Below are 15,160 nucleotides of genomic sequence, written 5' to 3' on the forward strand. Positions count from 1 at the left end.
AGTTAGTAATAACACTAATTTCTATAGCAGAATTATTATGAGAGAGCGTAGAGTGGACGTGTTTGTGCGCATGCTTGATCTCTGTAATATCTCCTGCGCAGCCATCGAACAGAAATTCACGAAATATATAAACGACGCAAGCACAACAATACAACACATTCACATTGTGTCTAATAAATTATTAATAAAAAAAATATATTATTATTATATAGCAAAGTATATATATATATGCATAGTTAAATGTATATATAATGTATTCTTGTCATTATTGATCCCTATATGAACTGTACGAGTAGTGCGTTATACATTAAAATTACGCAAATATTGTATAATATTATTTTTTCTGATCGTCATCCAAATATTTCAATTTATACCATATTGCTATTGTAATACGTATTATATTTGTATAATTGCTTATTGATCAACATGAATGTATCATTAATTCAAACCGCAATTTAAGATAATGTGTAGTCGACTGGAAAACTTTACCGGCAAAGTTAAACCGAACATATGTTTCATTTTAATTATGTCAATTCATCATTCAATATGGTTATTTATGAGCAATTCTTAGTAATTTAGCGTACTTTTGTAAGTTTAAAAACTTAGTTTTAAAAATATTTCTGAACGGCATTTCTATGAATAGTTACTAACTCTACTTTTTTTAAACGTTTGAATAGAAGTTTGCTTACGTTTTAAAGGCTTGGGATTGCTCTGTTTCCTTCGCGACATGTCCTAGCACGGTGCACCCGTCCCTCCCAACATGTCACACACAGCACTAAACACGATAAAAATCCTTGTAAACTTAGCACTAAGGTTACACACACCCGACTCGTTCGGCGGTCGGAGCGACACTGGCGTCTAGAGGCGTATTTTCCTCTGCGGTACCAATTCGTGAAGCAGATGAGGGCTGGGTCTGGCTCCGCCCACTTTGGACCCCCCTCCGCCCCTCTCGTAGCGCGTAGAGGCGTAGCGTCGTAGACTTAGGTTTTAGAAAAAAGGGTTTTACAAAACAAAAAAATTTTTCAATCTGTATTAAAAATTATGTAACAGAGGCTCAATAACGAACGGACATTTTTAAAGCATTTTGTACAGTTCTGTACGATATGTGGCCAGGGAATAAGTTTCTCAAAGTTGGTAGTGTGAAATATTTGAAAAGGTGAATTTATATTGACTTAGATTTTTCCAACAAAGCTTAGTAATAATTGAGAAATTAAAAAAAAATAGCAAACAAACATTTGGCTTTATTTGCATTGGTAACAGGAGTTTTTGGTCAGGCCAGTCTGGGTGGGAACTACCCATTCATATGTATTAAGTTGTTGCAGATTCTACCGCCAATCAACTCGTATTGTTGTGCTCGAGCTTGAAGAGTGAGCCATTGTGGCTACAGGAACACGAGACATAACATCTGAGTTCCCAGGATTGGTAGCTCGATGCGCTACATAAGGGATGATTAATATATCGGACAAGGCCAATGACTATGGTCAGTGGTGACCTAAGCATCAGATGACATATTTACAAGTTTGCCTAACTATATAAAAATATATATATTTATCGTTGGAAGTGAATATTATTCTACAAGCAGAGCTGTCTCGAGCTGTGCTGGGGCCCTTGGGCACACATGAATGTGGGGCCCGTCTGCTAGATATTTACTAAAATTAAACATCTAACAAAATAAAAATGAAATTATTATAAAAAATAAATTTTGAAATCGTCTACCGTGTAGAAATAATTTGCCTAATAGTTTTAAGTTAAGTTTCAAATAAACGGTGCTGTAATTTTCGTAAATTCTTAAGAATCTGATGGGAAGATTGTATAAATCTTATAGCCATAGCATATCTATTTCTATCATGAAGAGCACGTCTATAGCTTTCAACTTTTAATAAAGATTTCTTACAAATATGGCAATTTCGAAAATATACATAGCTGTCAACGTGTACACAAACGTGTGAGAGAAATTGTTGTTTCTTCGGGCCCCCTTCAGGATGGGGGCCCTGGGCACGTGCCCCGTGTTATGGTAAAGACGGTAATTTCTACAAGTGATTGTTTAATAACAGTCACTCAGTAATCAGCACACGACCTGACCAACCTACACCGCTTTAACCAGTACTGAAACGATCGGAGAGGCATATTCCGAAAATTCGAGTCATTCAAGAATGCCTTACTTATTAATTGCGTTAATTGCTTGCCTGATGCGATTTAGCAATAATTTAATCATATATTTGTTTACAGTTTTCGACTCATCTAAGATAATAAAAAAGATAACAAGAAAACTACTTCAGATGAGAAAATTAATTATTTATAATTCGATATTATAAATTTCGTTCCGTATTTTTTTAACCTCAGTAGTGTAATTTTTATTCCAAATTTGAATAAGACAAAGCGAGAATTATAACCTCATAGTTAAAAATAACAATCTTCCACACCTATACTGATATTATGAAGTAGGGGAGTTGGTTCGTTCGTTTGGTTGTACGCGCCAGTCTCAGGAAGTACTGATCCGATTTGAAAAAAAACATAATCCATTTATCGAGGAAAGCTATATCATTACGTTATGACCAAAACCCTGTATGACAGAGTCTGGAATATAGCATATTTCATAAACGTCGAATATCTAAGGTCTGATATCGCAAACATAAAGAAATATTACGAATTAACAACTTCCATCTTTTCTTTAAATCGCTTTAATTTTTATAAAAAATCTCTGATAACCGATTTTGAACTAGAATTATAGGAATCCATTGCAAATTAAATTCCTACAAAGAACCGTCCTCTCGAGGTTCATGCCCAATTGCCGGTATCGGTGACTTTATAAATTAAAGTTCTTACAACTGTATTAAAAATATTGTAAGACACCCAAACAATGTAAATAACACTTTTACACTTTTAAAAGGTCTACGATTCAGATTAGAAGAACAGTCGATTCTTTAATTTTTTAAAGTATTAAATATTAATATGCTTATCGGGACGCCGGGTCGGTTAGTAAGATAAAAAAAGAAAAAATAAAGTTAATAAGCTAACAATTACATTCTGTCAAAAAATAAATATTATAAAACACCCAAAATTATTTTAATAGTCTATACAAAATCACAATTTTAAATTTTTTATTATGTTACCTACTTATTATACTTCATTTTATTTTTACTTATTCTAAATTAAGTTTTATTTATATTCTAGTACTTTATGGTACACGATATTTTTTGTCTGATTACCTGGCGCATAAAGTCAAAGTAACATGAAAATTTAAAATGTTATATACAAATTATATCTCATTATATTATGGCAAGGCGAAGATGGCTACGATTTCTCAATCAAGATGTTAATCCCATTACAGGTGATTGAAATATTGGTTTATAAGATGTTATGTTACCTACTATATCACCTACTAAATAAATTAATTTGTTATTCTGTCATCATTATAATAAAAAATAGGGGGGGAGGGGTCATGTCGAGTATAAATGAGTCACAAACACACAATACTTTTTTAATTTTCTGGCTTTTAGATTTAGCAATATTATAGATGCACATCAAGGAGACGTTTACATTTCAAGTGACATTTTACCACAGACAATTTGTGTTTGTCTAATGTCAATATTCATACGATACCAATGTCAAACAATTGTTTTGCCTTCCTGGAACCTCTCCACTAACACTTGAACTTTATGATATGTTATTAAAGTTTGTGTGTGACTTACTAATTGAAATAGTAGCAAAGTATTATTACAAATCGTTTGTATGGAAGTATAGAAAAGTTTTGTTTTTAGACTTTTTATAAGCCTCGTACTTTAAGGAATATTCTAAAAAAAGAATTAGCGAAATCGGTGCAGCTGCCCTCGAGATTTGCGCTCAGCAACACATTCATTGATTCATTTTCATGTTATAGATTAGTTATGTAGCAAAAAATATTTACATATTTTATTGACATATTAGAGGCGAAATATTTAACTAGATCCCTTCGCCGCTGAGCGAATGTTATCCATACCACGTCAATGCTGGGCATCTCGCCAACGTGCGTGCGTCAAGATCATTCTTCCCACGCACGTGCAGATGGTGGAAAGATCTGCCCTGTGAGGATTTCCCGATGCCCTATAATAAGGGAGTTTTGAAACACCAAGGTGCAAACACAAGCAACTCACCTTAGGTGGATATTGGCTCAGTTGGACATTTCGATCGATTACCACCTACAGCTATAAAATATGAACCTTTTTTAAAGAGGCTTGCAAGCAATAAGCAAAAGAATCAACTAGAATCTAAAGAGGAACCTTTGGATGTAGTCCGTAAGAAGAAACTCGAAACTTACCACAGATATGTAAGAATAACATAATTTAAACATTTATAAGTTACACGTTTCAAAATGACGCGTCACCGTTTTGTCGGAAATCAACATTTCAACCGTTTTGTCGGAAATCAATTCTTACAGTATCGCATTGCTGCTCAAAATGAAAACATGTTCTTAAATTATAGCACAGTTATTACGTGAACTGGCAAATGGGCCCACCGATAGTAAGCATTAGTGCCCATAGACATTACTATGGTACTATAACAAATATTAATCATTTCTCATATCATCAGAAACTAAGATGTTATGTCCCTTGTGCCTGTAGTTACACTGACTAACTCAACCTTCAAACCGGAACACAATGAGTCGGTTGTAACTACCCAGACAGCCTTGCTCAAAAGCCTACAACCAAGTACATATTTATTAATCAACTTTTATCAAATTACATGTTCGCGTCGACCATGTTTCACCATAATTTGAAATATATTTCTTGCTTAAAAATCAACGAATACTGACCACACATTTTTACCATACATATGTCGCAGTCAACTGGATAAATTAGAATGAAAGGCCTAAAAAGTGACTCTACTGACTGTCTACTGCCTGCTTGATAGATTGCTTTTCAATAACCAATTAATAAATTTAGCTTTAAGCTTTTTAATTGATACTGGTGTTAGAATTTATCTTAACTTCACACAACAGAAATGATCCAAAAAATGATGTATTTTCGTAAACACGTCGTGACGTGTTACAATTTTACTTTGACAAAAAAACATCCCGAATAGAATCACTAGTAATGAGATTACAAATAGTCTGAAAAGCTCTTTCTTTAAGAATAAATACCGATTTTATGCTTGATACGTTACCTCAAAGTACACATTATAATTATTAAGAAAATAACCAGAACATATTGGGTAGGAAATAACCAATTCTACTAATTTACAACGGTAACGGCATCTTCTCGGTTCTATTTCGATCCAACTTTGACTATTCCTAACCAAAATTAACCTCAGCTCAATTCTCACAAAAAAGGAAATTAACAGCCTGTAAATGAGAGAGGAGGACTGAAGCATCGCTTTTCCTTCGGGGACGTGGAGCTTATTCCATCAGTACCACGCTGCTTCAATGAGAGCTGGAGGAAGCACATATGGCAGAATTTCATTCAAATTAGACATATACAGGTTTCGTCACGATCTTTTCCTTAACCGACGAGCAAGATACGATGCCGATTTTATTTCAATCTAACTTTGATCGAAACGGAACTGGATCGTTGCATTAGTAGAATAGGAAAACGGCTGAAGGGCAACGATTACATTTCGATTCGATTGCGATCAAAGAGTATCAAGTCCATTAGTTGTCAAACTTTTCAAACCACATATGCTGTTGAAATAGATCTATCTGGAGGAGATGACGAATGAGAATACCGACCAAATTTTTAAATACAAAGACAATTCCTAAAAAATCTGTGATATAATTTACACTGAGACATCGTCTGAAACCTGCATACATGTGAGCCAGTTTTACTATTGGGACAAAGGATGTAATGTCTTAATTCCCAAAATTACTGGTGCTTTGGTCATGAGAGAAGTGATTAAAATTTCATACGTCAATGGACAGTGATGATCCCTTATGACCAGATGGCTTATCTACAAGTCCACCTACCGATGCCATTAAAAAATCATTATCAACATCAAAACACAGTCCATATATGCATTACCGGCCCATCCTGATTTCTTACAGGTAAATATCCTAGAATACCGGGTCCAAACTAAGCCATCAATTCTATTACGCACAAAATTAATATTAATTAATTAATATTGGACAACATCACATACATTACTCTGATCCCAATGTAAGTAGCTAAAGCACTTGTGTTATGGAAAATCAGAAGTAACGACGGTACCACAAATACCCAGACCCGAGACGACATAGAAAACTAATGAACTTTTTCTACATCGACTCGGCCGGGAATCGAACCCGGGACCTCGGAGTGGCGTACCCATGAAAACCGGTGTACACATCACTCGACCACGGAGGTCGTCAAAATTAGTCGAGTCGTTCAGGAGAAGTTCACCAAGATATAAATGTAGAAGAAAAAACATGACGGCGCCTTGATTTTTGTGATAACAAACTGTTTATTTGTAATCGAATATTTATGTTTAGAGCGGATAGTCCCGAATAGGGTAGGGTGTCATAAAACGAGCTGATTCATTCGACTTGTCGCCGTCGCACGAAGCAGACACGTGCTAACCTATTGACTCTCAATCTAAGTTAATCAACCTAACCGTATTATATTTTGTGTATTACAAATACACAAATTGGGAAATTAAACAATAGTGTACTGAACAATTACAACGCACCTTTATTTCTGATATTCCGCCATTATCACGCACACCATGGAGGATAACAGCCAAGAACATTTAAAGGCCCTTCTGATGATTCGACATACTTATATAAATACTAGCTGAAACTGCGGCTTTGACCGCGCGAAATATATAAAACACAAACTTTTACCCGTTTAACCCCATTAGAGGTGAAATTTCGTAAAATATGTTCATATAGCGGATGTTTACACCCTATAAGGAACCTACCGCCAAAATTTTAAGTTTGTTGGTGTTACAGTTTCTGAGATTACGTAATCAGTGTATATATGCGTTAACGCCTCAAACGTGAACCATAGCAAACTCATTCGCTGATTAATTAAGCTTGTGATTGTGCAATATGACTGTCAAATATATACCTAACTAAATAGCTACCGACCACTTCACACAAAACTAGCCAGGAGTAAATTCCAGGGGGCTTGTGATTGTGACGACGTATATTTTAAAATAAACTTAAGTATCATAAAATTTTACATAAATATAAATTTAAATAATTAATAATAAGTATTTACTGAATAACATTTTAAAGAGGCTAACTAACATACAAAGTACAGCTTTTATAGCTTTATAACGTAGTGACCATTAAGAAAGGATTTTTCAAAATTCATCACCAAAGAGGGTTTAATATTAGACGAAAATTTGTAATTTCCTAATTTCTGATGTAACAAATATTGACAATGGTATTTGGACTCCTTACAGTTTCTCAGTTTCAGTTAACGTCACAGTTGTTTAAAATATATATCCCATTTGGGGGTAAAATAGGGAAGAAATAGTTTGAATGAAATTTCGTTGTTTTTGAAGTCCTTCTTGGTGGTAGGGCTTTGTATGAGCCCATCTGGGTAGTTACCACCAACTCATCAGATATTCTGCAGTCAAGCAGCAATACTTGATGTTCCGGTAATCATATCACTGATCCGAATATGTTTAAATTTGGTAACAAGTCCCGAGGAACTTTGCATTTACGCCTTTTTATGCCTAAAACCTGTCAACCAATCTCTAAAACGCGAGCAAAGCCGCGAACGGCAAATAGTTGTACATAATTTATCGTATAATGTAAAGCTATCTGCCTCATTTAAATATTAAAAAACTACTAACGCCATCTATATTTATGGAGCAAAAGATGTCAGTATTCCAGAAATGGTACTAGCGTTAAAATATAAACCTTGAAGAAATCTTACTTGCGTATTGTAAAATATTTTAAAACTTACAATACCATAACTATGAAATTATTATAAATTGTAAATAAATATTATATAATGATAAATCTTGACATATCCTCTATTTTCTGATAAAATTTAGGATTTTAATAAAAGAAGTGTCATAAAAGCTTCAGAAACTGAAATCAACCATAGGATTTATAGTTTAATTCAATTGCATGTGAAAAAGAGTATATCTTATCGCCATCTATACAGAACATTGATCAACTTACTTGTCAATGTAATGTCATTTTGATTCCTTACAGAAACAACGTAGTTTAACTTATCACAACTAGATGGCGTTGTCACTCTTTAATTGCACCAAAATATTGTAATATTATTTTATTAATATTGTATACAAGAATAATTAATTGAAAATTAAATTTATATATTTTTTTAATTATTTAAAGTAAACTAAAAATATTTTTCAATAAAAACTTTTCAAAACGTTTTGTAATGTTCAATAGCGCCCTCTCCAGTACCTGTTTTAAAACAATTATAATAGATGTCGCTACTATACCAATATAACGTTTCTTATTAAAGGGTACAGTTATTGTAGTTTGTCCCCTGTCCATCTATACTAATATTATAAAGAGGAAAACTTTGTTTGTTTGTAATGAATTGGCTCAAAAACTACTGGACCTACTTAAAAAAATCTTTCACTATTCGAAAGCTACATTACCCACGAGTAACATAGGCTAAATTTTATTTTGGAAACAATAGGGTTCCGTAAGATATTTGGGTTTTTCGGACACAAGGTGTAAAAAATCAACCAGAAAAGTTACTTATTTTGCGTACGCTGCCTAAACACAAAAAAAACGAAGTCAAACACAATCAACTAGTTCTATAATTAGAATATGACTTAACTATGGTACTTTTAACAACTTAAGAAGTACCAGAGTTAAGTCATATTCTGTATTGTTCAATAAACATTGATACATACTTTAATTTTCCTTTGGTATTAGGGCCTTGTATATCCGTTGTGTTCCGGTTTGAATGCTGACACTTAGTTTAAGGTTGGTGTTGGATTGGCGATGCAAGGTTGTTTAATATTTTCCAGTAACAATATCTAGCGACGGTAAATGGTGCTCATTTACCATCACGAAGCCAATTTACAAAAAAGAAGTAACCATGAACAGGTAGCTATGTTGTAACGTCAATTTACTTTAAGTATGAACTAACAATAGTAAACACAAAGTAATACATCCTAATATATGTTCATATTTGTAATTTGTTTATAATTTGTGATCCCCGTATTCCCCTTAAACTTAAGGGGAAGATCTATAAGACCATGGTCAGACCTGCTGTTCTATATGGATCAGAGTGTTGGACTATAAAAGGGATGACTAAAACACAATTGCATGTGGCGGAGATGAGAATGCTGAGAGGAATGTGTGGTGTTACGCGAATGGATAGAGCAAGGAATGAGTACATAAGAGGAAGTTTGAAAGTGGCACCGGTAACCGAGAAGCTATCTGGAAACCGGCTGTCTTGGTATGGGCATGTTATGCGGAGGAATGAGGACCATGTTGTGAGAAAGGTTTTGAAAATGGATGTGGATGGATATAGCAGTAGGGGACGACCCAAGAAACGATGGATGGATTGTGTGAAAGACAATATGGTTAGAAAGAATGCTACTAGTGAGATGACGTCCGACAGAGAAGTATGGAAGAAGACATGCTGCGCCGACCCCGAGTAAAATTGGGATAAGGGCAGGAGGATGATGATATGTTCATATTTCAGATAAAATTTAATTAATTACAATCTGTAATTACATCAATTGTTTTCTGATTATTTACTTACCCGATTTAACCTATAAATTAAATAATATTATTCTATTTCATCCAATGATATTCTAATAAACTAGTAGTAGTAGAAGTATTTACTAGAACGTCATTGATTTCATCCTACCTAGGAATAATAATAACAAATCCTTTATTTATTTCTTACATTTTACATGTTTATAAAACTATAAAACTATGTTAGTTAATAAGTGTACTTATAAATTTATTAATAGTTAATAATTCTAAGTTTTATATATATTCATTGGGCGTTTCTTCTGCAATAACCCCGATTTGGGTGGAGGCCTCCTCCAAAGATGACCATTTATCTTGGTCATGTGCTACTTGGCTCCAGTTGGAACCGGCGGTCCTGATTATTTCATCTTCCCATCTAGTTCGCGGTCTTCCCGGTCACCTTTTCCCTTGTGGGCCTCGCCATTTCATTACTTGCATTGTCATGTAAGAGACTTTTAAATATTTATTTTAAACCCGTGCTTATTCCATGTTAACTGCACTCTTCTGTCTATTTATTATTATTATGTTTAATCAAAACTTATGGTATTTCCTAAATATATATGGATTTTTGTGTATTTCAGAGGGTTTCCGTTTATGGCTATTTGTGTTTGGCATGGTTTTCGTGAGATTAATTTCTAAATTCTCATCTCAAAAATGATTGTTCTATGATCGAAATTAAATCAATATACCTACATATGTAGTTACATGTTACACTAATAATAAGGTATGTACAATAACGTAGTATAACAAAATTATACACCTGGTTCTCTGTCAATAAGTTCACCTGGAAAATAAACGTAGATAAAAAATATGAAGACTTTAGTTACCATTTATTTTTGATATGTCTATATAACGTGTCATAGCTGAGAAAGCGTAGATAAAAAATAGTAGCCAACGGTTGGCTACTAAGTATACAGAGTCAAGCGTAGCTGTCACGCACACCAAGATAATAAAGTTGGCTCGTTTGTTTTAGTTCTTTTGTAGTGCGACACTCTATGACGACCTCCGTGTTCGAGTAGTGTGTACACCGGTTGTCACGGGTACGCCACTCCGAGGTCTCGGGGATCGATCCCCGGCCGAGTCGATGTAGAAAAAATTCATTAGTTTTCTATGTTGTTTTCGGTCTGGGTTTTTTTGGTACCGTCGTTACTTCTGATTTTACATAACACAAGTGCTTTAGCTACTTACATTGGGATCAGAGTAATGTATGTGATGTTGTCCAATATTTATTTATTATTTATATATAAAAATAATCTGAGCTACTTACCAAATCGTATGTAGATTGTAGACATGTCAAAATTAGTTCTCTCTTGCTTGTTATTGTTGAACGATGTTATTGTTACTTCATGAGATTTTATTTTCTAACCAGGCCAGAGGCATCGGATTATACAAGGATTTGACAATTTCATCAGAAAACAAGTACAACGTAGCGCGCTGGTGATTCACCAATCGCTGACGGTCTGACGCGTCACAATTACAATCAAAACAAAACACGATTACACACACGCGTGCACTGGCCGGCGTGTGGTCTAAGTGATAGGCGTTTGCTTTAATTAAAATATATTTAAAAAAAAAAAAAAACTAAACATTAAAGTGTTGTTACGTTGTATCAGGAATTTTATAAAATAGTATTTTTTTTATATATAGACTTTGCATGTATTATATTTTTATACGAATGTGTATTGTTTTTGCAACGAGAAACGTGATCGCTTAAGTGATCTTCGAAGCAACGTTTTTGTTATAAATATGCGTTATGTGATGTGATGCATTGACTCATGTAGCACTTCAGATCTTTAAATATATTCTAAACGTTTAAAAGATAATGGCGAATAATAATAGCATACTTAAATGACAGACAGTTAACCGACCTTGGATTTACATATAACATACCCTACAATCAGTTCTTGATCAATATCTTTATAATACTAAAAATATTCCACTTTAGATTAGTAATGTAATATCAAGGTTGTATATATTCTTCAACCTATAACATACATATATCGTAAAAAAAAGTCATAAAATAAACATTTGTACATAATCATTTAATCTCTATGTACATATATCTATATAATACCGAAGCGAATACCGCTCCTTGATTAATCGCGAAATCTCTGAAACTATAACACATATAAATTGAAATTTGACATATATATATATAGATATAGACATCCGCTAAGCACGGATTTTACGAAACTCCCCCCTAAGGAGGTAAAACGGGGATAGGAATAAATAAATAAATATTGGACAACATCACATACATTACTCTGATCCCAATGTAAGTAGCTAAAGCACTTGTGTTATGGAAAATCAGACAGAACACCCAGACCTGACCCATCCCCATGAGTGGCATACCCATGAAAACCGGTGTACACGCTACTGGACGATTGAAATAAAGTATAGTGGTGAATATTTTTTAAATTTGTAATACATATTATCAAAAAAAAAAAAAACGAATCGCTCCTGCCTTTTAACGATCACGCAATGACCTCGTGTAACACTTTTCCGTTGTGACTCGGAACGTGACGCCACTCATCTCGGTCGGTCGCCAATATTTAACCACACATAATAATAGTCATAGAAATACATGAAAAAAATGTATGCGGTCATAACTTACTCCACCCGATCACTCGTTGGCCGCATGCTACTTTCACGACGCGGCGCGTGACGTCACATCGCTGGTCTCGTAAGTCAACATTGAGGAAAATCCGTGACAAACACAACAATAGACAACTTGTCTATATTCAAACATTATTGTATCGTAAAGTTTAGGAAGTAAGGTATAATAAAGAATTTCATCGGGTTTTTAAATTGTTTTACATTAATTTATATTTTTACTGTTTCGTCTGAGCTAGGGACGTTGAAAATTTTGTAAATACGAGTATTTTTTACCACAATCTGAACACACGCTTCATCTTTAATATGTTATCAAGTTGCCGACCTCCTGATTAGATAGATCGTGGGAATAATAAATTATACATATATACTCCTTTATGTTTTAGCTACTAAGACTCAATATCGCAATTCAAAAATTTACTGGCGATAGTTTTATCACTTTAACATACATTTATATATATTTTTTAATTTATAATTATATTTACTTGTAACTAAAAACAAAAGTAAACAACGCTCATTGATATCTCGACAGAACCAGCGCGAATCCAAACAACTGAGAAACGCACCGTGCATATCTGATTACAATGTCCCTGATAGTCGTGTGTTTACTATCTAGAATATTCCCATTTACGTTCCGAATAATGATAACGTGCTTATTACAACTACTACGAAACGTTTTGTTTGCTTTCTTCAATACCGTGCTACATTTTCTCTCGGAAACGAAGCGGAGGTCGTTGACACTTGTCAAAATTGCAGAAGAGGTGCAAGCCGTAGACTTATGACGGTCCGGCCGCGCGGCCGCAGGCGTCGACTACGACGCGCTGCACTGTGTATAGCTGGGGCGACCTTGTCGCGCCCGCGCCCCTCGCACGACGTCATGCGGGGGCGCGCCGGTGACGTCACACCACGACCTCGCTACCCGTCACTCGACGTGCACGTGAACACCACGAGCCGGCACGCGCTGGCTGCGTGATCACTTCGCTCCCATTGGCCGACCGTGCCGCGCCGTCCTTTCCTATTGGTCGCCCGCCGCCCGCTCCCCGCGTCGGTTCGTGCCTCGTACCTCGAGCGCTCGCGAAGCGGTTTATTCGTCTGCGGATCGCCGACGAAAATACACGGCTCTCTTGGAAGTACTAGCGGTACAAGCCCGCGAATTCTGTGAATTAAAAAGAAAGTTTCTCACCGTTGAATGATATCTTAGTCAGAATGTCCACTATACTAGATGTTTGCGGACCCCTCTCCCCGCCTTCAACGCCGCCGTTGATGGACATAAAAGTGAGTGTTGACATTGTTTTGTTGTTAACCGAAACTTTTGTTTTGTTTTTTTTTTTTGTTTAAATAAAAAAATAAATTATTGAAACCTTGTAGAATAAAACCGTATCTAGTGCAATCGAAAGTATGGCAGGAGTGCAGCGCGCGATCACGCAGCGTGCGCGTGCTCCGGGCTAGTGAGCAATCATTAATGTATGTCTGTCTTTGTCTCACAGGTCGAGTTACCTCTAAAGAAAGCTGCAGTAAAGCGTGCACGAGAATCATCACCTCCGACTGGGCTGGTCACACCCCAGCCCTCGGACTCTGAAGGCGAGGATGAATTCAGCAAGCGATCTCGGTATGAGCTTGCGAGGCTCTTACTCACCACGCCCCCGCCCGAGCCCTGCCCTCGGCCTTCCGTCATCATGCGAGCACACAAAGACGGCACCTGCAGTCCTGAGCCTCTCCCGATGCCACCGTCAAATATGAACATCCTGAAGACCTTAAAATTCAAAATGAACCGAGGCCACAGCTACTCACAAGCCAAATACATCGCTAGCCAGGCGCAGACTCCGCCGCCAGCCCCGCCCAGTCCTAAAGCTAAAGTGGAAGAGGCGCGAGTCCCGTCACCTCACCCAGAATGTCAGCCCAAACAAGACGAACACAGAGTGCCTCAAGTAGCCTCGACACCTGGGTGGGTTCCGCTCGCTCCCAGACCGGCTCCAGCTGTGATAGTGCCGGGTGCCCTCCTTCCGACTACAGCACTGTGGTTGGTCGCGCCCGCGCCGGCCGCAAGACGTCGCCTATACGAGTGCACTTACCCCGGTTGCGGGAAAAATTACTTCAAATCGTCACATCTTAAAGCGCACGCCCGCACACACACAGGCGAGCGTCCCTTCAAATGCACTTGGCCGGGCTGTGAGCGACGATTCTCCCGCTCTGACGAGCTCTCTCGGCATAAGCGGACCCATACTGGCGAGAAGAAGTTTGGCTGCAGAGTTTGTAACCGCCGTTTTATGCGCTCCGACCACCTCGCGAAGCACGTCAAGAGGCACGCGAAAGAGCGAGCCCCTCCCGCGCCCGTACTCCGACTCCTGCCCTCGCCTCCCCTCGCTATTCCGGTCCACAACCCCACCGTAGTGCAGTGAGCGCTACCGACTGTGATTCAGATCTCATGATCGTTACCTAGTTTTAGTACTCAATTAAGACTGTCCTATCTGACTACTTAAGTAGTTGCTAGTTTTAAGTCTATGTTATTATTTAGATGATGGTAAGCTTCAAAGAATATAAAAGATTGATTTATAAAATATGTCGTTTCCTTTCTCACTTCACTTACACAACACTCACGATCACGATACACAGATTCACTTACAAGCCTATTGTAGTATATCGTAGTAAAATCTGGTTTCCAAAATCCAAGAGCGCCGTGGTCGGTCGGTAACAGTTCGACCACGAAAGCCCAGCAAAGGAGGCCGGCGGGCGACTGGCGTCGAACCGCACTCGACTCCGCGGCGCAAACTGATAACGACTTGTGACTTTTCTTATCGCATGGCGATATCTCACAATTAAATATCAAGAAAATACCAAACGCTTATCAAAGTTTAAAAAAAAAAATCTCATTTCACATACTACAACTAATTCCAATAT

General features: G+C 36.7%; 2 protein-coding genes across 2 annotated transcripts in view; one reads left to right on the forward strand and one right to left on the reverse strand.

Moving 5' to 3' along the window:
• Positions 1-858, reverse strand: part of LOC113396660 (zinc finger protein ush) — a 223,885-nt gene extending 223,027 nt beyond the window's left edge. Inside the window, exon 1 of the mRNA XM_026634692.2 lies at positions 690-858. Within this exon, the coding sequence (XP_026490477.1) occupies positions 690-729 (40 nt within the window). The 5' untranslated portion in view covers positions 730-858. The remainder of the gene's footprint in view (positions 1-689) is intronic.
• Positions 859-13,309: 12,451 nt separating this feature from the next.
• Positions 13,310-14,820, forward strand: LOC113395394 (Krueppel-like factor 16). Its single transcript, XM_026632988.2, has 2 exons — positions 13,310-13,537; positions 13,750-14,820. Exons 1-2 carry the CDS (start codon positions 13,469-13,471, stop codon positions 14,659-14,661), a joined length of 981 nt encoding a protein of 326 aa, XP_026488773.1. The 5' UTR covers positions 13,310-13,468; the 3' UTR covers positions 14,662-14,820.
• The last annotated feature ends 340 nt before the right edge of the window (positions 14,821-15,160 follow it).

Source organism: Vanessa tameamea, chromosome 4 (genome assembly GCF_037043105.1).
Source record: "Vanessa tameamea isolate UH-Manoa-2023 chromosome 4, ilVanTame1 primary haplotype, whole genome shotgun sequence".
Taxonomy (NCBI): Eukaryota; Metazoa; Arthropoda; class Insecta; order Lepidoptera; family Nymphalidae; genus Vanessa; species Vanessa tameamea.

What these genes read in the sequence shown, in the direction of transcription:
- LOC113395394 (XM_026632988.2), top strand. Translation starts at nt 13,469, where the DNA reads ATGTCCACTATACTAGATGTTTGCGGACCCCTCTCCCCGCCTTCAACG. An exon ending in CGCCGTTGATGGACATAAAA is followed by an intron (nt 13,538 to 13,749) that starts GTGAGTGTTGAC and finishes TTTGTCTCACAG; the next exon opens with GTCGAGTTACCTCTAAAGAA.